General features: G+C 39.3%; 2 protein-coding genes across 6 annotated transcripts in view; both read right to left on the reverse strand.

Moving 5' to 3' along the window:
* Nucleotides 1–1,636: 1,636 nt before the first annotated feature.
* LOC118409779 (phosphatidylinositol 3-kinase catalytic subunit type 3-like) lies at nucleotides 1,637–13,295 on the reverse strand. The gene is made up of 22 exons (XM_035811083.1): nucleotides 11,756–13,295; nucleotides 11,206–11,394; nucleotides 10,007–10,150; nucleotides 9,298–9,421; nucleotides 9,015–9,101; nucleotides 8,640–8,735; nucleotides 8,185–8,256; nucleotides 7,816–7,920; nucleotides 7,537–7,629; nucleotides 7,059–7,244; nucleotides 6,649–6,782; nucleotides 6,050–6,158; nucleotides 5,697–5,764; nucleotides 5,161–5,266; nucleotides 4,858–4,974; nucleotides 4,178–4,514; nucleotides 3,743–3,892; nucleotides 3,488–3,562; nucleotides 3,113–3,281; nucleotides 2,852–2,942; nucleotides 2,402–2,527; nucleotides 1,637–2,160 (listed from the first exon to the last, which is right to left on the reverse strand). Exons 1-22 carry the CDS (start codon nucleotides 11,833–11,835, stop codon nucleotides 2,146–2,148), a joined length of 2,673 nt encoding a protein of 890 aa, XP_035666976.1. The 5' UTR covers nucleotides 11,836–13,295; the 3' UTR covers nucleotides 1,637–2,145.
* Nucleotides 13,296–15,070: 1,775 nt separating this feature from the next.
* LOC118404703 (alpha-2-macroglobulin-like) overlaps nucleotides 15,071–24,829 on the reverse strand; it is a 22,245-nt gene continuing 12,486 nt past the window's right edge. For 3 of the 5 annotated variants that reach the window (XM_035804003.1, XM_035803986.1, XM_035803970.1), the window contains exons 20-38: nucleotides 23,889–24,075; nucleotides 22,973–23,093; nucleotides 22,520–22,627; nucleotides 21,894–22,142; nucleotides 21,469–21,613; nucleotides 20,889–21,065; nucleotides 20,349–20,430; nucleotides 19,980–20,211; nucleotides 19,563–19,722; nucleotides 19,124–19,353; nucleotides 18,520–18,735; nucleotides 17,976–18,124; nucleotides 17,638–17,725; nucleotides 17,336–17,404; nucleotides 16,988–17,090; nucleotides 16,748–16,855; nucleotides 16,475–16,570; nucleotides 16,182–16,325; nucleotides 15,071–16,007 (exon numbers count right to left, since the gene is read on the reverse strand). In XM_035804003.1, the coding sequence (XP_035659896.1) occupies nucleotides 15,838–16,007; nucleotides 16,182–16,325; nucleotides 16,475–16,570; nucleotides 16,748–16,855; nucleotides 16,988–17,090; nucleotides 17,336–17,404; nucleotides 17,638–17,725; nucleotides 17,976–18,124; nucleotides 18,520–18,735; nucleotides 19,124–19,353; nucleotides 19,563–19,722; nucleotides 19,980–20,211; nucleotides 20,349–20,430; nucleotides 20,889–21,065; nucleotides 21,469–21,613; nucleotides 21,894–22,142; nucleotides 22,520–22,627; nucleotides 22,973–23,093; nucleotides 23,889–24,075 (2,834 nt within the window). In that variant the 3' untranslated portion in view covers nucleotides 15,071–15,837. Of the gene's footprint in view, nucleotides 16,008–16,181; nucleotides 16,326–16,474; nucleotides 16,571–16,747; nucleotides 16,856–16,987; nucleotides 17,091–17,335; nucleotides 17,405–17,637; nucleotides 17,726–17,975; nucleotides 18,125–18,519; nucleotides 18,736–19,123; nucleotides 19,354–19,562; nucleotides 19,723–19,979; nucleotides 20,212–20,348; nucleotides 20,431–20,888; nucleotides 21,066–21,468; nucleotides 21,614–21,893; nucleotides 22,143–22,519; nucleotides 22,628–22,972; nucleotides 23,094–23,888; nucleotides 24,076–24,109; nucleotides 24,285–24,829 lie in introns of all 5 variants that reach the window. The other 2 variants (XM_035803994.1, XM_035803978.1) reach the window with 1 other exon arrangement.

Here is a 24,829-nt window from a genome sequence, read left to right on the forward strand (position 1 = left end):
TTCCATTTCTATGGTTTCAGGGCGACCCGGAGTCTGGTAGAGGCTACAATTTCCCCGGAAACGCCAGAAGGACAGAGGCCGAACGTAAAAAATATTACCTAACAAGATTTCGTTGTTTCCCTGTCCGACTGCATTGGCCGTTTATGCTTTTGATAGGATACTTTCTACAATATTCATGTCCTGAACGAAACTGAATTCTGTAGGTTTGTTTGAATGCACTAGTGAATGTCAATCAGCACCAAGGAAAGGGACAATATTTGCTTGTTTGTAAATGCACAGAATAAAAACAAGCGGCATGCAGTAGGTCCAGTAGAACACAGTAAATACAAACAGGTTTGCTACTAGGAATACATAGCCTATCACCATACACCAGGGGAAGGTAGTCAAATAAAGTCATGCTATCACATTTAGCTACCCATTAGCAACCCCCCCCGCATTTAATCCATCATTTTTTGGCGATCTGTTTTCTCTAAAAAAAAACATCATATGTCATGCTCTCGACTGGGCCAGAGCATTGATCATCAACATGAAGTACTGCTGATTTGTCAAGTGGGCAAATATTAAATATTATGTATGCTTCTTAATTGATGCTCTGTTTAACAATGACAATGACGTTTATTGCATGTTCATGCCCCAATGGGACTAAATGCATTAAGTTTGATATAAAGTTAATAACAACAGGTAAACAATGATATATCCTAATTATAACTATTTTCTACAAGCTTCGTCCCTCCTAAAACATGAGCAAACGAACTTACACAGTTCTTCCAATACATCATAGTTGATGTCATCAGATAAGTCTACCTTTGTTAGGTGTGTATATTTCTCTTTTACATGTTAAACATTGACAAGGCTACATCTATATCACAATACATGTTACTACTAGTAACTTTTTCCGACAAATTAATCAAATGAGTCAGCACACTGTCAATAAAAACAGTTTATTTGCGTGATGTCCTCGTCCAGGGTTTGGAGCAGCTAACTTTCTTACCCGAGTGTGAACTCTACATTTCATACATCTCCATGTCTTCTCTTCACTCTCATGTTGGACTGGGAACATATAGCAACTTGCATAAAAGCAGTCACTCAAGCAACTGGATATGATTTTGGAAACTGTCATATCCAGTTGCTTGAGTAACTGCTTTCTGGCATATATCTTATTACCTGGATGTCTAATCTTCATTGACGTATAGCAACTTGATTACCCAGTAAATGATCTGCCGTACCACGTAATTGATATTTAATGAAATCAGTGTTCAAATATTTTAATGACCTATAATTTTATATGGATTGGTAACCTGTATTGTTTTTAATGCACTTCAGTGGAATTGTGATGTTCAGAGCAATTCAGGATGGACATCCTGCAAGTCTGAATTTGAATAAAACTTGAACTTGAACTTGAACAGTACACATTCCAGTAAACCTACCGTCTGTTCAAATCTATCAGCTTGGTGGCATAAATATGTGGCATAAATATGTGTCATTGACAAGAATACACACATTATAAAGTGTAAGCACATGGTGCAATCCATAGTGCAAGATTAATCAGCAGTTTATGACCCCCAGACTTGCTGGTCCAATACAAAAGCATGACAATAGAATTGAACTTCTGATAAATAATTCTTCTCAAGCAGCATGTTATATACATCCAAAGCTTTGTTTCAAATTATATATGCCTGTCATATAGTAATCTCCAAGCAGATCTTGCTGTGGCAAATGGGAAGGAGTTTAGCCGGCAGAGGATTGCAAATGGGAAGGACTTTAGCCGGCAGAGGATATATTGGCCAATAACTCCTCTGCCGGCTATAGTACATTTTGTAGTAATAAAGATCTTTAAGAGGAAACCAAGATCTTTCAACAATACTACACCAGGACCAGCAGGGTTCTGGTAGCTTCCAATGTTTTTTGGATATTGTTTAGAAAAAAGCACACGTAGCACTCTGCATACAGAAAGGACAGATCTGAATTAGCATCTTTATCTTTGTTTTTTCATACATCACTTCTTTTAAGGGAACCATGATAGCATATCCACTTGTATTACTGTATTATATAGATCACTGTTACAGTATTCTGCAACAACAGTATTAACAAATATGTAAATCTTAAACACCCAAGACACCATAACACAGCATTCAGGACATGTCTTCATTTTCTCCAGTACTGAAAGAGGAAAGACAAATATTATGAGTCTTTCTATCCGTCAATATTGACATATAACATATATTCTAGAATTCATTAATCAAACATGGTCTATCACACAGTGTTCTTACAATAAAAAAAAAGCATATGCATGAATCAATCCTACCAATGGTTTTATTGAAGTATACTGAATCTTGACTTATCTGAATGCTTATAAAAATTGTATCAGTTTTCCAATTTCTTCAATGCTGTGCAAACATACCTGTGCAAACTTGTGAAACTGTTCGACCACAACAGCAAACAGGGCTCCGACACTCTCATCTATCAGGGTCTGCATGTAGTGGACGGCTTCTTCATCGTTCAGGTCCAGCCTGAACTTGTCCTGTACCTGAAGGTAACACAGCATTGGCAGAGTTTTATCTTTATCTTTATTTTACTTTCCATATAAAAAAAATTTACAAGTACTAGTAATTAAAAGTGCAGGAGTAGGGAAAAGCCTACATGGCTCATACAAAGCCCTTCTCCACTTAACTAAGCTAATACTAAATCAAAATACAACTGTAGTAATAAGAAGATGAATTAAAGAAGAGAAAAATCAACAGTCAATCGTAAGTGTAAATGACTGAAACATAAAATGCTGAAACCATCATCTTCAAGTTGGAACATGAAGACACTCTGAAGGCACAGGGTGGCCAGGTAAGGAAGTCCTTACTTTTTTGACTGTCTTGTCTGGCTCCAGAGCAATGTCAGGGACATTAGCATCCACCATTAGGGAGAATAAGTTCAGGATCAAGTTGGCAGATCTGTGAGGATACAAACTGGCTGTCATTACATCCTTTGACATCATCATCCACACAAAATGTCACTTAGTGTTAGCTCAACTGTACTCCGCAAAATTGGTAGCCATATTAGGTTTCAATAAAAAATGAAACTGAACCATTGAAAAACACACATGTACATCCTGTCTGCCTACCTTCTGAGATGAAGGAAAGCAGTGTAACACAGCCTCCTGAACTCCTGGTACTGGTCACTGCTCTGTCCACCCATGGCCTCCACCATCTCTTTACACAGCTTCATGGGAGGGGGCAGAGGTTTGGGGTCTCGACCCAGGATGTAGCCAAAATCCACATGGAGAAGTTTTCCTGTTTAACAACGATGATCATCACTAATCAGCACATAAATGGCTACCATGTTCTTCAGCATACATATAGTTTGCATGAAATCTTACAAAAAGTATTACTTAGTGTTTCAACATTTGGATGGTTACAAAGGTTTTGTTGTTGTTGTAATGCAGCATCAATTAAAAAAAATACCAGGCACAGTATATGTACTTTGAAACACGTCTTACCACTCTTGGACATAAGCAGGTTGTCCAGATGCCTGTCTCCTACACCCAGTAGATAGGTGATCACACAGTAGCCAGCTGCAGTACAAGTAAGAGAGCATTTGGAGAGGATATTTATCACATTAAAGCATTGTGTGCAGATTAAAAAAAATCCAAGTATCACCAAATTTTACAATGGAACAAAGTTTGTTCAGTCCACTTTTTCACTTGGGATCTAAAAACAAAATGAATTTGTCCACTAGTGGAAATCTACTTTACCACAGCTCTTGACGTATGTGTCCATAACCTCCTGACTTATCCCATAGGGGCCTTTTTCACTTGGACTGTGTTTGCGAAGGTAGTTCAGAATGGTGCCTTCACTGGCAAGGATTTCTGCCACAGGGATGGCATCAACAAGCTGCACAAACCCTGCAGAATAGAGATGTCATGAAGTTGACTGGGGTAGGGCACAGTATTTACATAATATCAAATTTCTGCATGGCATAATGACAAAAGCACAAAGTCGCTTAGCATTAACATAACAGAATACCAACACATCCATCTAGCTTACATCATCTTTCAACAAAATTCAAGAAATGAACAATCCCAAAAACAATCTGGAAAAGAACAACTGAGATACAAAATACAGTAGTACATGATAACACAGTGTGGGAAAAGACTAAACATAAAGATTGTAGTCCACGAAGAGCCTACCGTGTTTGCTAGCTGTAGCCAAGGTCTTGTAAGGACTGAGCTTCAGATCCAGATTCTCCTTTCTCAACAGCTTATCCATCAGGGTGATAATCTGCAGGATTAACTGATCCTGCCGTAGGTCATCCCCATACTTAAACATGGCCACATACTCCTTGCTCTGGGTAGTGACAAAGGTCAACTTGCTTGGCATAAGGGCACTCTTGAAAAGTGTCGCCTTTTCCACAACAATGCCCTTTATCTGAACTTCGGGGTCCAGAGGCATAGGGATGGGGTCGAATGTCGTGAAGTTGATTTTATTCACCTCAGGGTCAGCCAAAAGAGCTTGAAGTTTCTCTACCTATAAACCAATATTGTAAAAAGATTGTTAGACTTATGGTTAGCACAGATAATATATCAAACTAAATAGTCACCAAGAAATCAAATACTTGCAGGACATGAAAGCATCAAATGAACACACATTTTCCGCAAATGATTTAAAAGAATTCAACTGCATCTAGCAGATACACAATTGCTGGTCTGTACAATGAATTGTCTCTTGTCGGGTTGCTACAAACCTGCAAGCAGCCAGGGTCTTCTTAGCACACTCACTGCTAGAACTCACTGCACAACTGGTAGCCAAAAATACAACCTTTATTTTGATGAAGGGGGAAGGGTAATACTGACATCTACTACATTTTTACCTTTTTCTTCCTGTTTCCTCCCTCACGCTGCACCACCTTTATCAACATGACCAGGCGGTCCACAAAAGTCTGCTGGGCTGCCAGTAAGGAACGTCTTTTTCTACACTCTCCTCCTCCCTGCGGAAAATGTGGTTCAAATTCACATCTTTCAGCAAATAATTGTCATCAGCTATGATGTTTTGGTACTTGCCTCGAATGTAATATGCAGAAACGCCATGTAAAAACCTAGACGCATCCTGATTGACTACATTTTGCACTATCAACAAAGAATAGTCTGTGCAAAACAATGGTATGAGATCAAACCTTGAGGAGAGCCTGGCTGAATCGCTTCATGACATTGATGTACATCTCTGTGACCTTCTGGTCTCTGTTGACATTGTCCTGATCCTCACACTCCACAAACAAGTACCTGCATATACATGTACAAACCAACCATCAGAAGCTTCCAGGTCTTCACAAGTTGGTTCTGATCACCAAGTGTGATGCCAGGCATGTTTTCCAAGTCAGTACTTTTACCATTATATCAACCTCAGATATACAATTCTGTTATAATTTATATACAAGAGTTTCAACTAACTTAGATCTGGTTTCTTTGATGTTGCCAGAATTGGACAGCAAGTATGCATAGATTTTTCCGTCTCTATTACAATGGCTAACATAAGTTGTGATTTAGCGTACTTGTGCCTCCAGGAAGTAGTCACTATCCTGACTTGTAAAAATGCACTAATTTAATAATAAACATGTTGAGGTGTTGCTGTGAGCAAGTCCAACAAATTTCTTACATTAAATTTTACAAATAAATGTAGACAGCAAGCATTACCAATACATGTAGCACTCACCAATACAAGTAGTTGGCTAGTATGGCATTTTTACAGGCTCTCTGAATCAGGAATGTTGCAAGATCACACTGAAACCATAGCAAGAACAGTTAGGATACAGATTCAACCAACTACTTCTTTCTTTCCAAAGCAATTATGATCATACCAGTATGATTTCTATCCTATGAAAGGTAAGTTTATGATTGAATAAATTGATGAGTACTATTAAAAATTTAGATGATGAAAAATGGATATACAAAAAAAATTGCATCATTTTAAATGTGCTATCATCATCATAACATTGGTTCTGGTGGAGATTGACAGCAGCAGTCAGACACATATTAGAATGTTCAAGATGGAAAGGAAACTCAGACCTCATCATGTGTGACAGGAATCGATTCTTCAGGTTTTGTTGTTGGAACGTCACTTTGGAGAGGATGGAAGCCATCTTGGGAAATCACATTCACCGTGCCACTGACCATACTTCACAGAAGAAAATCATTAGAATTAGTGAAAAGGAATTTATGGATGCATTTCTGCAATCCTTGTTACTGTTAGAGACATCTTTTTCAAACATAGTGACAAACTAGTGAATGAGTTAATGAACTAAGAACAGATTTGCCTGAGTCAGTCTATCCAGAACTAAACAAATGCATTCATATAAGTAACATTGCAAACTGCCTTGATACCATGTACACATGTACATTAATTATTGTAAAAGTATACCCAACCCTGAATTCTGCTGGTTAAGTAAGCAGCTCCTATTCACTACTTGAGTCATAAAACCTCATTTTTTGTGTGCCCATAGAGCACTTATATAAACTAACACAATGGGATATACAACAGGAACATGTAGCCTGATCAAATCTCGCTTATGGCAGCCTGCCCAACATCTGCCGGCATCCTAGATGTATATGCTGGAAAGCTGTGTAAACAAGATAACTGTGCAGGAAGTGTCCATAGCTTGACCCACCTGTCAGCATATGAGCCATCAGTCGACGAGACTGTGTCCTGTCTGGTCTTGTCAGTGTCTAGTCCTCGCTTGATTTCATTGAAGTCTTCATATTTCAGGGCTTGCACCAATTGTAGAAGGTACAGCAGCAGATCCTAACAGGAGTGCATAATATCAGATATTACCCTCATCATGTGTGACAGGAATTGATGGTAGATTGTCCTAAGAATGTCATTCCAACAACTCTTGCATCCTACAATGGTACCAAAAGCAATCTCTCTCCCTAAGTCTGTAATCAGACAAGAAGTACAAATGTACTGACCACCCCTTCTTATGCCTGCTTCTGGTAGAAACAGGAAAGAAATTTGCTGTCCTGTAAGCTATATGGTATCATGAGATAAGAATGAACATAAGACGATCCATCAGCACACCTCATCCTCAGCCTGCTGCAGCCTGGAGACGGCGTATCTCCTGACCATCAGGTTACTGAACTGTGGAGACAGCAGCTCCAGGGCATCATCCACATCAATAGGCTGCCATTTATACAGCAGCTCTAAAGCCTGCTTGGCTTCCTGTGGCAGGGTCCAGTTCACACACTTCAAGAACTTTGTCAGGGCCTGGACGGATGGACAATATAAATGTCACAGTTGAGAAAAAGTAAGATAATTGCACTTTGCACAACTTGCATGCATAAGCAAAAAAAAATATCGCTACTGTATATTTCAGTTGTCTTTTATATCATTTGAAGTATGTTGTTTGCATGACTTTTGCAAGGTGGTGTATTGACAATTCGATTAAAACTTCATCTGTACAGACAAATTTGTTTATTGAAATTAAGTTGTCCACATGAAATGTCAAAAGTTTGTTTGACGTCTTTAAGGTTTCCTATACCAAGCAATTGGGACAAACCTTTTTCTGATTGGTCAGATAGAATCTGAACTTCCAGACAAGATCCTGTTCCTCTAAGGACATGGCCTTGGTTGGTGGATACCCTAGTATCAACTGCAAGACAAGAAATCCAGGTTTATATGAAAAGACACACTCTAGTCTCAACAAGTATACAAAGGACTACACCTAACCTATGTCTTGGATCAGCCTAAACACCTACAATCTACTTGTGTTTGCCTTGAATTCTAAAGGTCAGAGGTTCAAAGTGTGAGAAACTGACTTTGATGTGTAAACACCTACATTGAGTTGGTCTCTGGTGGCAGCATTGGGCTTGAGATCCTTGTCAGACAGACCACTGCGCACGCTGCGGGCCAGTTTGTGGTGCTTACTTTCCACCAAGTTCTCCTGTAGGGATATCATTGATCTTCTCAGGTTGCATAGGAGGGTTTTGCTCAAAATAAAAAAGATATATAACTATAACAGAAACCTGTTTGCATGCATTATTATGACTGTATGATACAGCTCTATGCTCAAAAACATTACCTAGCAACACACACTAGGTGTTGTCTGGAAGAACAACAGCTTGCTACGCACCTGTAGCAGTTTACATGTACTTTTAGAAATACACAGACATTGTACCAACGACAGAAGAATTGCCAAGAAAATTACCATCAGCATTTCTGGGTCTGGGACGGTCACTATTTCTGCTTGAGTTCTGACCTGCAACGTGTCATCAGCACCCTGCTCAAAACAAGACCAGAAAACCTCATCAACATGTAAATACATGATCTGTACTACATAAGACATGCAGCAACTGACAGGTGACAATTCTCTATTACCCAACACAAGCCATTCTATTCACATTTGTAGATTTGTTTCTTTTTCTGCGATTAACTTTAAAAAAAAGGAATATTTACTGAGACAGACATGATACAGGAATTTTGTCATAAATGCATCATGATTTCTACAACAAAATAAAAAACAAAACAATATAATGTCTCCATATTATACAGCCATCTTTTAATCTACAGAACTGTAGAAGAGCAAAGTCCATGCACATATGAGTGCAGAGAGCAAATAACATGTTATCTGTGCATATACAATTGTTTTTTTTTTATACGCACCTTTTCAAACAAGACAATAGAGTATTCTACTCCATCAGAATGGACCAGAGGAAACTCCACCATCAAGTACATGGAGTTGGACTCCCTCTTCTCTTTCTAAAGCACAAAAGGCACACAGCAAGTCACAGGTCAGTTCAAAGTCTCAGGTTTATTGATCTAACATATCACCTGTGTTATTTGTTCTATACTCTGATCAATCTATGCTACTATATTTGTATGAACAATGGAAGGTAACTTTGGACCAATACAATGTTACCCTAGTAAGAGGTGGAATTAGATAATACAAGGTGCTGGATCTGATATTGGGGAAATAAAAGATGCTCTTGTTATTACCCAGAATAGCCCTTAAAGAAGATGTGTTCAGACTCTACTAACCTCATTTATCATCTCTATCTCCCTGAATGTAAGCCTGTCCAGCCAGTCGACTTTCACCATGTGTCCTTTCCTGTGCTTCTTGGTCAGCTACAGAGAGAGGTGAAAATGAACATGAAAAATATTTCAAGATCTGTAGCTGGATGTATACATGATAGGAACACCACACTGCTCGGTACACGATAGATATTTTTGAGATTGGGCTGGGATCTGGTATCCAGGCTAAACGAGACACTCATGATCACATGTCCTACCTGCATCAAGTAATGATAGGTAAAAGTCATACCTTGCCTAGTCTTGTCATCTGGTCATCATTGTTACTGATCTTGCCTGGTGTCTTGCTGGGTTCGGAACCATCAGACTCCTGGTCTGGCCACACCCGCAGGTCGTGCATGCCTTGTCGGAACATCCTGCCAAACACAGACATTAAGAGAATCATAAGACACTATGTGGTATTCAAATTGATGGTACAGTGGGCCAAGACAGGCATTGAAACATTCTGCTGTCCATATAGTAAATCTTCATTTGAGCTTTTGGACCATGTAGATTACTGGATTAACTTTAACCTTTTTCCTGCTTAACCCTATAACCAATAGAGAATTGGTACCCAAACAGCTACTTTAGTGTGCTAATGGTGAAGACACAGCCATTTTCTGCTAATATATATATACATGTATATGTCAGGAGGCCCGAGACTGATGTGGGTTTTTAACTCTTTTTAATCCATGAAATACTACATTTGACACAGGGCCGGACCTCTCTCTGTCCCTGGCTATCCCTGAGTGAACTCCCCCCTCTGCATCCCTAGGTCTATGTAGGTCATTTGTGGGCCAGACTAAGTATATGCCCGTGACCCCATCACACATCATCACAATATATAAATGGATTTTGGATTAAATGGATCACATTGCAGCTATTGCCAAGTACAAATAGTATCAGAGACCTGATTGTGATGCATTCAGTCATACACAACATAGAGATGAATGGGAACTTACCCATGTTTACCAAACAAGGGGACAGTGGTGCCTCCTACAGCTAAAGCTTTCCTTGGTCCGTAAATTTCCCACACAGTGAAGGCTACCTGAGCATTCCTGGACAGATCACTGTACTTGAGTGGCAATGTTATCCACTCATTCCAGCTGGAATGAAGGAAGAAAGATGAATGTGAAACCCTGAACGTGATAACCTTAACAGAGGGTTTTGTTCAGTATTAGATTGAGATTGAGAACATGAGATGCCAAAAGTGTGGACTTGCAGTTGGGATAAATGACATAGAATCTAGAGATTTGGGGCACTAATCAGTAATTTGAGAGCCCTTGGAAACACTTTAATAAATGAGTATTTAAGTTTGGCTCAAGTAGGGACTTCCACTTGGATGTGGACACTGTGTTTGAGGGGTGCCACACCTTGAGCATGTTACAGAACACACTACAATGATCGTTAACATTCGTCCCATGAACCTATTGGAGTGCATCAAACCCGGTCTGCCTAAACACCACAAACGACCACAAACGACTCTAATAAGCAGTGTATATGGGGCAACGACCTTGTGTGACGCACTGGAGACATTGTTTACACATTTATGAATTTAAAAAACGCAACAACTCCTACGTATTCACGAGTTATTTAGAGTTAGTCCGCTGGTTTCAAGATCGAAGCAATTCTTGGCCGTCATGTTGGATCGCCCAGGCTAGGAGTCTGCATGGGGAAGTTCTCGATACCTTCCACGGACATAGACAACAGGGCGATAAAACTATGGAAGCTATAGGTTCATACCGCAATTCTATCATTGTCAACTTATAAAACTTGTATACTGAGTGTTTTTGAGCCTCAAATGCAAGCAAGCACGATCCAACATGTTGGCCAAGAATTGCTTTAATCTTGAAACCAGACTAACTCGAAATAACTGGTGAATACGTAGGACCTGCTGCGTTTTTTTAAAATTCATAAATGTATAAACAATGTCCCCAGAGCGTACACAATGTCGTTGCCCCATATACACTGCATATTAGAGTCGTTTGTGGTCGTTTGTGGTGTTTAGGCAGACTCCATCAAACCATCAGTTTGCAGGGTACAAAACTGGCATATTACACCAAGGACGTTATATATGATTCTACGGCATACCTGTTATCTTAAATCATTATGCAATACAAACAAACAAACAAAATGAATGTATGAACTTCAAGGTACTCACTTCCACCTGGTACTGAATGGTTTGTAGCTGGTTTGAACAGGGAGAGCGAGTGGTTTTCCCTTGGCGAAGACTTGGCAGGTGATGTACAGGTCTGAGCAGGTCTCCTGGTACTGCCCGGAGTATCTCAGCATGGGATCCTCCACCAGAGCTTTGTAACTTTTCCTCTCTCGCTTCCCTTCCAATGTTCCTCTGTTGTTGACAAACACATCATAATTTTTTCTTAACACAAGGCAATGCTTTGACTTGAGCAAATAACGATGGCAGCTTATCATTATACCAAACCTGATATCAAGCCAGATGGATCGTTGAGAACTTTTTTTTACAGTATATAACGTTATGTACAAGGCTGAATACTTATACCCAGACTTATATAATTTTACCGTGATAACGTTAACGTTATATGTTGATAACATTTTACCACAACTGCTGTGCCAACGTTAGGTCAACATTTGATAAGTGAAAAATGGGGCATGTAACGCAAGTGACAAAAGTGCAACCCACACAAGTGCAGTCTCAATATCTTCCAAAATGTTAAGACATAACTACTTACATTTTTAGCTGTATATTAACGTCCAAATCACAGCTATAAACGTAGTTTATTCTATCCGTCGCTGAAGAATAGTCGGCCATGTTGGAATCTACCACTAACAGGAGGGGTGCGAAATCTGCAGTACAAAATCAACCGTTAGGAGTGACATCGGGTTTCCTGTTGATCTCCAACCAGATTCACGGTGCGTAATGTATAGTATCAAACTTCCCGTAGTTCCTGTGTCAAACCAAGGAAGTTGATGAAACCTCCTTGGTCGAACAAACTTGCCCATTCTCACTTTATTTTAGGGTAAAAATCAAAATCAAAATAGCATGTATTGACTCTTTTCCACGATGCTTCATGACTAAATCAGCTCTTCGTCAATGAAGAACAAAATTCTATCCCACGGTTTTCCGATCTTTTCCCACCAAAATGCACATAAAACTGAGTTATTGAGCAACAAGACTTCATCACCATGTGAATGGTGCTCAGTAGCTAGGTAACGTTACGTCTGTCTGTGTAGATGGTGTTCGTTATACCCTTTGCGTATCAATGCGAGGATGGTATTCAGTACCAAGGGCAGGTGTGCTTGCATGAGGATGGTTCAGCACTAAGGATAGGACCCTTGGCGGTACAGGGTGAGGGCAACTGAGTAAAATGTTTTAGCGTGTGCTGGATCGTTAGTGCTTCTTTGAAAAGTGACAACCTACAAACAACAGTCTATCGTAGCAGCGTCATGCTCATGGATCAAAAGTGCCACATAGCAATCCACACAAGAACTGCAGTAGTCCACACTTACCGAGGAGTAGGAGTAACGTTAGGACTCGCTACGCAGACAAACAGCTTACTGTGTGCCTCCGACGTTTTACTTTCAGACATACATGTATGTCATACCGACGACCGGAGAACTGCTGGTATGATATAACGGCAGCTATACGAATTTCTGTCTATCACTCGCTCTTTCATGGGGTTGATGCATCGTCATTTTCCATTCAGACATCCTTCCCTATTTTCCCAATGAAGATTACGTTACATTTCATCACAGATCAGGAAATAACAGAAAAACATATTTAAGTTGTATTCTGTGGTCTTAAAATGCTGATAGATCAAAGAAAATACAGCAACCAATGTTTGTCCTGTGGGAATGCAGGTCTTGGTAACGTTAAACCTAACTCAACAAATATAACGTTAATACAAATGCTGATTGGCTTGCCTGTATTTTTTTGCTCCAGATAATGACTATTCTACAACACATAGACAAATCACTAAACTCCATGCACAGATCTTTTTCATTCCGCCTTTTTAGTGGCACCATTATCACGTAGCATCCGCCTGCATTAGCGCCATTGACTTTGATGTGGGGGAAGGAACTGGTCACTTTTAGATCGCTCATCTAACGACGCATATGCCAGAGGTAATAAAGTATAATCACTTCAGACAGTGAAACAGTAGACGCTCTTCTTGGTTAACATCTGCACTGTAAATTTATCTATTTTTCTAATTGGAGGCAAGTAGCCTGTTTTGCAATGCCTTCACTCTTTCATAACTCAACTGTCTTTTTTTTTACTCTAATAAAATGGAATTCATGAAAAACTAGAGTTCCACGAACACATACCTTTGCCAAATAAACCAGGTTTGTTATGTAGAATGATGTCTGTAGACATAAATGTGTTACTCATTACAGTTTAATTTATATGCCCGGAGTTGGTTCATAACATTTCGCCATTGCTTATACAAATTAGATCCCTATTTACATAATGATATTAAATTGTATCAAGCATCACTTAAGCTATCAGCATACCAAAAATCATGATGATCCTTTCATCCCTTCTTGACTTATTCTCTTTCAGGTAGGAAACTAAACCGGCTCCTGCAGTTCAAGAAAAGACCTTACCGGACCCAAACATACACCTCTTACTCGCTGCCATCTTTCTCAGTTCCATATGTGTCAAGTTTGAAAGTCCTATCACGGAATGCAGTGGATTTATCAACTTTCCGCATTAATTATGCAAATTAGCTGTTAATTTATATAATTAGTATCTCATTATGTAAGTTTTTACTTAGGATATCTACATACCAAAAATCATGACGATCCGTCAACATGTTCATATTTTGCCATTAAATATGCAAATGAGATCATCATCTGCATAATTGATATGTATAGATATTTCTTTCTTTCTCAGCTACAAGTGTGACAAGTTTGAAAGTCCTATAAAGGAATGCAGTGGATTTACAAACTTTCCTAATTAATTATGCAAATTAGCTGTCGATTTGCATAATTAGAATTCCATCATGTAAGTCTTCCCTTTGGCTATCTACTTAACAAAAATCATGACGATCCGTCAACACGTTTATATTTTCTCATTAATTATGCAAATGAGGTCATCATTTGCATAATTAATGTGCATGGATATTTCTCTCTTCCTCATCTATATATGTGACAAGTTTGAAAGTCCTATCATGAAATGCAGTGGATTTATCAACTTTCCTCATTAATTATGCAAATAAGTTCCTGATTTGCATAATTAGTATTTCATAATGTGCATTGTCACTTGGGCTATCTACATACCAAAAATCGTGACGATCCATCAACACGTTCTCGAGTTATTCTCGTCCAAAGTTTGAAAGGAAATCGGCGACTGCAGTTCCAAACAAGCCGCTAGGGGGTCCAAACTTAAAGTACTTACTCTCTGCCCCAAGGGCTACCTACCACTCAAAAATCATAACCACAGCATGTCCAGAACAAGAGATATCAAAAATTGAGGTTCTGCTGCAGTACCTTAGCAAGCCGCTAGGGGGCCCATTATCGAACTTGACAGTCGTTTTCCCGACCCCTATCCACCTACCAAATATCATCGGGATCCATCCAAGGCTTCTCAAGTTATGCTGTTAACACACACACACACACAGACAGATACACAGACCCACAAGCCTAAAACATAACCTTAGCCATTCTGGCAAAGGTAATGAAGGAAAAAGAAAATAATGTGCATTTTTTAGCACACTTCAAAACAGTTTATGCTAATACATGTACATGTACTAATACATGTACACTTAGACTTAACACTTTTAGACTTTACACATGTACACTTAGACTTTAGACTTACACTTTGTCAGCACACTTCAAAACAGTTTATACTAATACATGTACTAATACACGTACTCTTAGACTTTACACTTACACTTTTTTAGCACACTTCAAAACAGTTTATACTAATACATTGTACAAACAAACAAAGGGATTAAGCTCCGTAAAGGATAGTCATTTGGCAGACAGGTCTTCTGTACATTACTTTTTTTCTCTCTCGCACACATGCATACAAATAACACACAAAATAATAGATTACTGCTTTATTCAGACCAAGCTGTATCAAATATAAAATTACATCCAATACCACAGAATTATTGCATCAAAATCTCTCCCTTACTCTTGCTCATGTGCATAGCTTCATCATAGTTAACAATAACATAAAGCCCAAAATGTATCACAACTTGCACAGTCACGCAATAGACAACACTAAACTTATTGCTCCCTACATACAACATAATGGGCAAATTAATTAAGGGAGTACACACCTTTCTATCTGTCAAATATCAAAGAATCAATATAGAGTAAAATGATCCCTACTTCTTTCAATTCCTGCATAAAACCCTCATTTACCATTCTATTATGGTTAAAAAGCCCAAATTTTCCTTTAAAATGTGAACGATAGTAGCTTGTACTCTAGGAATCCCTTAGTCTGATTAACTATATTTTGCAGTATCATGTTCTGTGCATGTGCATGGCATTAATATCCTAATATACTCAGCCCACATTCAGATCTAGCTTTTCAGTCCCGATGCACAAATACGTGCTAAAATCATGTTTATAGAGATGTGCTGTTCAACATAAAAATCACAATTACTCTATGACAGAAGTACTCAGAGTAATCCAGAGAAATTCTTCCTAGCTATAGCATGGATGTACCATCAACAAGCCTATCCATCAGTTTTAGAACTAATGTTTAATCACATGTGACAATACAGAGAAATCTCTCTTCAGCACATACTAATTCTTTCTAAGAGAAAGTGGCAGGGGTTTAGGTATCCTCTGTTTGTTTCTTTCAGGGGTTGACTTCTACCCCTTGCTTGCACTTGGTCAGGGCATGCTGCACAGCCTTGTGGGAATGGTCCCAAGGCATGATGGTCATGTACTCGTCCAGAATGAGCTTGTGGTGTTTGCTGGTCTCTGCAGCCACCGGTGCTCTATCACCCATGACCAACACCTGGGCATCTGGAGGGAAGGCAGAACTGAGTCAAAACCTGTTCATGTTGATGCTCAGTGTACAGTGGAATTCTCACAGCTTTCAAAATAAATTTGTTACCACAGAAAATGATTTTCTGGTGGTGATTAAAAACATAATTATTTTCAGGTCAACTTTGTGTTGTTTCCTTAATCAACACCCACCAACTTCAAGTTCAGAACACTGGCAGTCTGGACCCATGTCAATGTAGACAGTGTGGTGGGGTGCAGAACTGTTCACATCCTTCAGGTCCTCTGCAATACGAGCCTCATGTCCGTCTTTCCCTCTGTTGGTCTTCATTCTGTAGGCTGAAGAAACACAATAAGAAGAAAACTTGTGATGACTGTATTCCACAAGAAAGTAGACTAACAATAGACTGATGATAGTGACTCTCTTTATTACATTCATGTTACAGATGTTCCCTCTTAAAACCATAATTTTTTCTTGGGATACTCACCATATTTTGAGCCACAGAAGACTTTGCTGAAATCCTCCTTCTTGAGAAGGCAGGTGGGGCAGCCCTGACGCTCAGTAGGTACAGTGTCAGGGAACACTGGAGTAGGTACAAACAATACTGTCAGGTAACACTATCAACACATTTCTTCCAACATAATCGTGTTTGTCCCAGGCTGTGGATGACAGGGCTTCACATGATTTGACAAAAGCTCATCTTCCAAAGTGATTCATATGCACAAAAACACCACCACAAGAACAAGAGATGACTACTTACGTGGTTCTTCTACTGGGACGAAAGGCAGCAGCTCAGGCAGCTCTTCAGGAGGAGGAGGGGGAGGAGGAGGGCTGCAGTCGATGTTGTACTTCTTGGAAATTTTCAGGTCTAGAAATCAAGAAAAGTATTCAGGAGTAGTTGATACAAAAAGACTTCATGACGATGTGAAAATAGAAGAGTACCAATTGTAGGAAAAGAAGTTATTGACTTGAAAAAAGGAGACAATAGAAAATATCTGACCTTCCTCATAATAGTCATACACTGTGACCACGCCAGGCTTTGTGTTCTTCACTCTGATGTTCTGTTCCACCAGGAACTCGAAACAGGTCATCTCATCGGTCAGCTATGAAATCAGAGAAATAAAAGACCCAGTGCATTTCATTGTTCAGCTCAGTGCTGTGCATAAAAGACTCAATGTATCTCATTGGTCAAATTACAGTTTGCTTGAAAATGTGTTTCACAAAATGATCTAACATGTTCTCAGCAGCAGCTATGAGATGGAAACCTTAAATATTCAAGAGGAGACAGCAAGTATGGTATATTCTATATCATGAATTTGATACAGCATGAACATCATGCTATGCTTACCTCATCGAAGTACAGATTCACCATCTTGCCATCAATCTCATACTTTTTGATGGTTTTCTCCTTCTTCAGCTGTACAGTAAAAAACAAACAATAATCACAATGAATCATATTTGACTCTCTGCACTTCCAACATACATTGTGTATCTAGAAAGAAAAAAATTACAGATGTCCTTGAAAATCATGAAGTAACAGTTCGAATTGGAGGAAGGACAATCAAAAGCGTACGATTTACTGAGGACATGGCGTATATATATATGTATATATATATTACATTGAACAACCCAAAATTGTCAAGCACTTACAGTCTTCAGACTGGTCTTGTCAGGGATGAAGCCTGAAACCATTTTTACAGCAACAACAGCCATGTTGGATGGCTCATCATCAACGAACCTGTTCAACACAAAAAAACATTGCATTTCTAATTCACGAATTCAAGTATTTTTAAACAAAATAAAAAACTTTTTCTGTTGCACACTTCAAATCTCGAATTGGCTTGATACTGGTGGTAGACAATACTACAAACAATATTTGAGTAGAATTTTCAAAGCCACTACGGCAATAAGGAGGGTCAAAAGTATGATTCCCATGGATGTCAATGAAAAAAATTATTCTGTTTTATGATTATTTGAGCGTGCCTTACCTGGTACATATACTCATCATTTTGACAGAGCAGGGGGATGACTCCCCTCCCTCATCACGCTGAAGCTCAGCAGGCACATCCAGCATCTTGATGTTGACCTCAAAGGATGGCACAGGCTCCTCCTCTTCAATGTTGTACCTCACATTTGCCTACCAGGGAGCACAGAATTAGCAACAGCAAGTCAAGGAAAAGAATTACTAGTATTTCCATGTTTGTTTATTTATCATATATAAAGGTTTAGACTGAAATCTGGTGGACTGTTGAAAGAGATCACAATCAAGATCTCATGCTAGTACAATTTGCGATTTTATCTCCATAAGAGAATTTTTCCATTCATGTGTTTATCTGCTACTCTCCAAGCAGAGGTTTGATAGTGATCTCTACTGGTAGCAGAAAAAGCAATTTAATTTTGCCAGATTGTAATCTCTACCTTGACATGTACTGTAGGAACTTTTGTGCCGTTGAAAGTTAGATATCCAGGTACTAATATGCGGAAAATTATTCTTATTTAAGCAACTTTAAGTTTATCGAAACACAAACTTACCTGGAGAAGTGCACATCCCTTCCCGGTGGCCCTGACGCTGATGTCAGCTGGAGTGACTGGGACCTCCACACGCTGCAGAACCAAGCTGTTTGTGTCTGTAATCACAAAGGTCTCATCCAGTCCCTCAGCAGTCTGCACCTGGACTTCAATATCAACACCCTCTCCGTAAGCCATCTCAGCGTAGCGGGCCAAGGCCTGCAGAGCCATGACTGTGTCCTGCATGTACACAAACATCTCTGTTAGGAAAACAGGTTCAAAGGTCCTCATGCTACACGAAGAAGACATAGTGTATCACTATGAAGATTCAACTGTCTGCTGCTTACCTTCATAAGAAAACTCCTACAGAGAAATATAGTTTTATGCCATTTGACATCCAACATTATGACAGTCTCAGTTCCATCTAAAAGTCTGCCAATGGGTTTCGTAAACATGCAACTTATTCCATCAAATCTCAGACATGAATTCTTCGGAACAAATCATTAACCTGCATTGCCAACATGTTTGCCTTGGTCTTAACAAGTTCTGTTGTTGTAACAGTTCCAGCAAAATTCCAGAACAATCAAGACATTGGTATTCTTCGAGTATTCATAATACGACTACAAACCTGCGTGGATGAGAAGCCTCCATATGCGTTCCTTTGCTGTGTGAGCCAACGTACGATGGGCAGGCCCTTCACCAGGGCTTCCCTCTCTCCAGTTGCCATGTAGGCAAGAAGTGCATAGGAGGTCATTTCCACCTCAGCAGAGGGGGATTTGTAGTATGGCCGGAACCAAGTACCAGATGCTTCTGTTGGCTTTCCAGGCTGAACCTCACGCTCCCAGTGGACTGTGCCATCTTTAAATGAAAACAAGTTCCATGGAACATGTTCATTATCATCATCAAGTCCTTAGACATTCTGAGCTATTTCAGTTATGAAATTCAGCAAGAATATATATATCATTGGTGCAGACCAGAGTTCTTCCATCTCCAAGAATCATGTGCACATTCAATGAGTGTCATATACACATTTCTACTTAAGAGTAAACAAGTAAAACATTTCCAACCTTTCTCTATTGCTAGGTTCTCCAATTTTTCCATGTACTCATCTCTTTGTGGATGGTTGGCAAGAGTCAGGGCATAAGACATCAGGGCAATGCCATATGTGCTGGTAATGTTACTTCCACTAGCAAGAAGGCACTCCAGTGCATTGCCAACAAGCTCTGACTGAAAGGTCAGAGCAAAAGCAAGTTAGTACAATTACACCATTTTATATGATTGAGTTTTGCATTTGTTATAAAGTTTATCATATATCTTACTTCAACGTATTTCTTTTCTTTAGACCAGTCTTTTTTTATGCTATCTGATAATGACTGGATTTGGTATCCAAGGAAATTTAGATCATCCATGATATCACTATCGTGTACAAGCTTACTTATTCTAGGATAAAAGTGTTTGCTAAGGTGAAATGAAGAGATTCCTACCTCAACAGATTCCCCACTTTCCAGCATGGCAATGACAATGTAGGCAGTCAATGTGGTATCATCATTGACACCTCCCTTCATGGCCTTGTGGAGGACTTTCCCAACAGACTGGTAACAACCATCTGGCTTTTGGTTGGAGGCAAACCACTTCTTGGTGTGATCCAGTTCCTTCTGGTCAATGAAGATGTATGGACGGGCTTGGGCAAAGCAACGGTAGACAAAGGCAGACAACCTAGCAAAAATAGAAGAGTTTATTAAAACTTGTTACAATTTCCAATTTGTGTCAAATGAAAAGGCATGACATTTTGTTTTCAAGATACTACAAAATCTATCTAGTACAGAGTATGGAGCAACATGACAAAAACCTACCAAGTACTGCCAGAATCGTCACTTTCTCCAAAGGCACTGTACGATCCATCCTTGTGCTTGTAGGTCAACTCTCTTTGGTAACCTTTAAAGCAATACAGAAGATCAACAAATATGTACACTGCTTGAGTGCATGCCCAATAGAAATATTCTTCATCGTCAGCTATCTTGACTTTAAGAAACATCAGACATGTGCACTGCCAGTTGTTCTAAGAATCACATCACATATTGACTGGATTCATAAGAGCTAACAACTATCAAATACATAAATGTTTAAATCACACTGATGAAGGGCATAAATGACATAAGTACACCTAGCACACGCTAACTGGCAGCTTACATTGTTGTGGTTCATAGTAATATGTAGTAGTCTACCTAATACATGATTTTCCTCTCAAATGCATCTTCAGTTTATTCATTGATAAATTCATACTCATACAACGTATCTGATTAGTATTATGAAAGTTTAATTGCAATCATCATACAATATGTGCAATCTAAGTCCCACTACGATGATAAGATCTAGATTGACTAAAAACCCACCAATCTTCATGTACTCCAGAGACTTATCCTTGATTTCAGAAGACAGCTGTTTGGTTGTGTTCAGGTACTGCATGACGAAGATGTTGGGAGCAAACAGAACCATGTTCTGCTCTCCACACCCGGTCGGCTGGCGAACAAGATTGTCCAGACCAGACAGGGTGGGGCCCATCAGGTCACCTGAGGTCATTCAAGGATTGACATTTAACAATAAAGATTTGTACATTGAGCCCCACTCCTTCTTGTTGCCCCCATCTGTGAACATGGTGTCTAAACTATGAATATTCTTTAAAATGCATGCAATATCATCATCATCATCATCATTGGCCTCCGTCCGTCTAAAGAGACGATGGGTTTTGGTCATGCATGCAATATAAAACAGACAATATACACTTTTAATTTGTAAAAGAGTCTTGCAAAAATAATGAGGCAATTAGAGCATGAAGACCTTGGCTTCTCAGCCCTCAAAGCAAAATGTCCATGGCACTACATGCAGAATTGTCAATTTGAAAGTAGGTCCCAAATCTAAGCATCACCATTCACAGTTGTTGTAACTTATGTAAGGTGACAGGTAGATACTAACCGATAACAGACACGTAGGCCCTGTTGGACCCCTCCACCAGATTCTCAGGGAGGACAGTCTGGATGGTGTCTTCTAGCACTTCATTAGGGAAGTCTTTGGGACAGAAGAATGAGCTGTAGGTGTACTCCTCCTCAATGCCCTCTGGCTGTTGAAAACAAAATCATTATGGTTTTTCTCCAGTGCAACAAGCTTCTGGTCAAACTAACAAGTTGAAACTGGAAATGTATGGGAAGACAATGTTCTGATAGAAAGATTAGGGAGAGATTACTGCCCATTATGCTTCCTGGTATGTAAGGCAGAGATTTTACATCATTTTATGGAACATGTTCCTGATAGATATTCTTAAAGAGAACCTGATGCTGTTTTATACTACCAGTAGAAAAAAAATTGTCAGCCATGGTACAAGACAAAAAGCTGAACATCACCTCGACCAGAAGTTCCTTAACAATGGCATCCCTGGCTCCCTCGGTAGGCTTGACAACCGGGGCGTTTCCACAGATCAACTCATCATCCTCCACAGCCTGAGCCTCCACCGAGATGTTGATCTTCCCCAGCGTGCTTGGGACGATGTTGAAAGTCTCGGTCTTGGATACCACAGGACACACACACACCTGACGCGTCCTGTCCTTGTCAATCAGATCAAAGTCCTCCGACTTCAGCAGTGTAAGCTCAATCTGTGGCAAAGAAGGAATTGAAATCTCAAACACTTCAATACAACAATTTTGATACACATGTACAAGACTAGAGTAACAGAGACTGAATCCCCTTACCCCTACTACTTTGCAACTACTTATAACTTCCTTTTGGTTCCTAACACAACTCCTTTCCAAATACCTGGGACATTTTATATATCTATGTCTACTCACAACTTTTTTTTTTAACCAGTTCAAAAATATTGGCTGCAAAGTACCTGAGTAGACAAACATCTGATAACTAACTCAAAACCATGGCCTGGAGACTGTTGGGAACTGTTCAGAAAGCAGACCATTGAGAATATTCTTTTGGAAAAAAACTGAATGCGTGACAAGGTAATGCTTATTAATAGTCTCACCACTTGGCACTGTTGCATGTAGTTGAAGATGGAGACTTTGAGTGGCACCTCCTCACCCCTGATCACAGAGTAGGGAAGAGTGGGGGATACAAAGAATGGCTGGAAGGCCTGCAGAGATTCATGGAAACAGAACCAATGGAGTCAGTCATTTCACAACTGTCAGCAAATAATGGTCTATTATTATCAAATAAGCATTTTCTTTCTATTGGATATTACATACAAAAGCCTCTTACTTGTTGTTGCTTTGGTTTAATTATGGGAATAGTATTTCATTTGAAAGTACTGCAAGCCTTTACATTACTGCTATCATTGTATTGTGTAGTGTTGACGTCATTTGTAGCAAAATTCAATTACTGACTCTTTTAACCCTTGTTACTTCATCACTGTACCTAAGTCATAATGTACCTTTAACAAAAGAAGAAGGAGCATATTAGGAAATGTATATTAACTTACCGTGAGACTTGTAGCAACAGACACACCCACACCAGAAGTACTACTTGTGCAGAAACCACTGCCAATCCACTCGGTGATAGTGTGTGGCACTTTGGTGTCAATAACTGCCAAGCCATTATCACTGAAAGGAAATAACATATTATTTGTTTTACAACATATAAGTATCATACACATAATCGTGACTTACCTCACAGATATCCATTTTTTCCATATGGTTTTGTTGAAATCCAGGAAGCCCCATAAATCAAGTGTGCCCAGTTACATGCTGTGCTCTTAATACAATTTTGGAAGGGGTGTGATAAATCACAAAATATGCTGCCTTCGAATTAATAGACACTAGATTTTATCAGCTGGATCGATGTGCAGCAAAGGCTAAGATGTAAAAGAAAACTTGGACCAAAACATGGTTGTCATATCATCGAATTGGAAGGTCATACAACATCCACTGTCATACAACATCCACTGTCATACAACATCCACTGTCATACAACATCCACTGTGTGGCACCAGAATGTAGCACCCTAGTGCCCACTTTCTAGTTAAAATATAAATGTACAAGGAAGTATACATATATGATTGTTGGGTCTAGTTTGGTTAAAGATAAATTGAATAGCAGATGCTCAATGTGGTCATTAATTCTGCTGAAAATTTAAATCAGAATACTAATTTCTTTGTTTTCTTTGAAAAATGATATAACAATTGCCAAACCATGGGCATACTTTGCCTGCATTCAATAACAGTATTCAACAGTGAACTGATTTGTACTGGAAATACTCTGCAGAGGTGAAATATCGTCTGTACAAACAGTAAAAATTTTAAAAGCCCTGAAAGCATGAAGTGTGCTTTTTCTAAGCCAGAAGAATTTCCACTTTTCTGAAAGACTTGTTCAACCATAACAACCAAGAAGCTCTTGTACCTGACTCTAGTAATCTTCCACAGCCATGTTTCTGGGAAGTAGTTCCGCACTTCCACGACCTGTTGTGTTTCCATTTCATGCTTGGAGTCATCCATGTCCATGTTAGACTGACGTGGAAATTCCATTGTACCAGGAGCATTGAAGCGTCTAAAATTAACCATAGGCATTGCTACAGGCCCTCGTCCTCCTGGAAAAGTAGAAAGAAAAGCTATTGATGGTACCTGACACGTGTTGTTTTCCAGATCCAGGTTTCAGGGAAGTAGTTACGGACTTCAACGACTTTCTCCTCATTTGCAGCTTTTGCGTCTGGTGCAAGTGCAGCCGGAGCAGGAGCAGGAGCAGCCATATCAGGTACAGCAAAAGCAACCATAGGGGGAGCACCTGGTCCTGGAGCACCTAGAGGAATGTCATCAAATTCTAGTTGTTTGAGCAAAATAGGTTTCAGTTGTCTGGCCAATCATCAAAAGGCAACTACAGTCTAACCCATGCTAAAATGGGCAAAGCAGCAGCCATGGTGATTTCTAACATACAAAAGATTGTATACCTTCAAAATAAAATGCATTCACCATCTACAACCTCTGATATACAGATTCATTCTCTATTTATAGGACAAACCTGTGGGTTAGCAGATTTGTATATCTTAGTTCCAGCCTTTACTACATCCTCTCATTTATTCAGTGCCACTACTGGCTCATTTTCAAGGAAATGTGCAAATTAGAAATTTTAGGTCTGAAATAAATCAACTCATTTTTCAGGCAAAACTAGCTTACTCTGTAGGAACATGTCTCTACTAATGATGTTAAAATTTAAAGTATGTCTTTTCTTCAATGCATTGTGCAGTATAGGCAGGTACAACAGTACACTTTGGCTTTTCTCTTCGAAAGCATTTACAGTCTTTGGCTTCATCTTTTATGAGTAAGACAAATGGACTCAGTGAAGGC

The sequence above is a fragment of the Branchiostoma floridae genome, chromosome 2, assembly GCF_000003815.2.
Source record: "Branchiostoma floridae strain S238N-H82 chromosome 2, Bfl_VNyyK, whole genome shotgun sequence".
NCBI lineage: Eukaryota > Metazoa > Chordata > Leptocardii > Amphioxiformes > Branchiostomatidae > Branchiostoma > Branchiostoma floridae.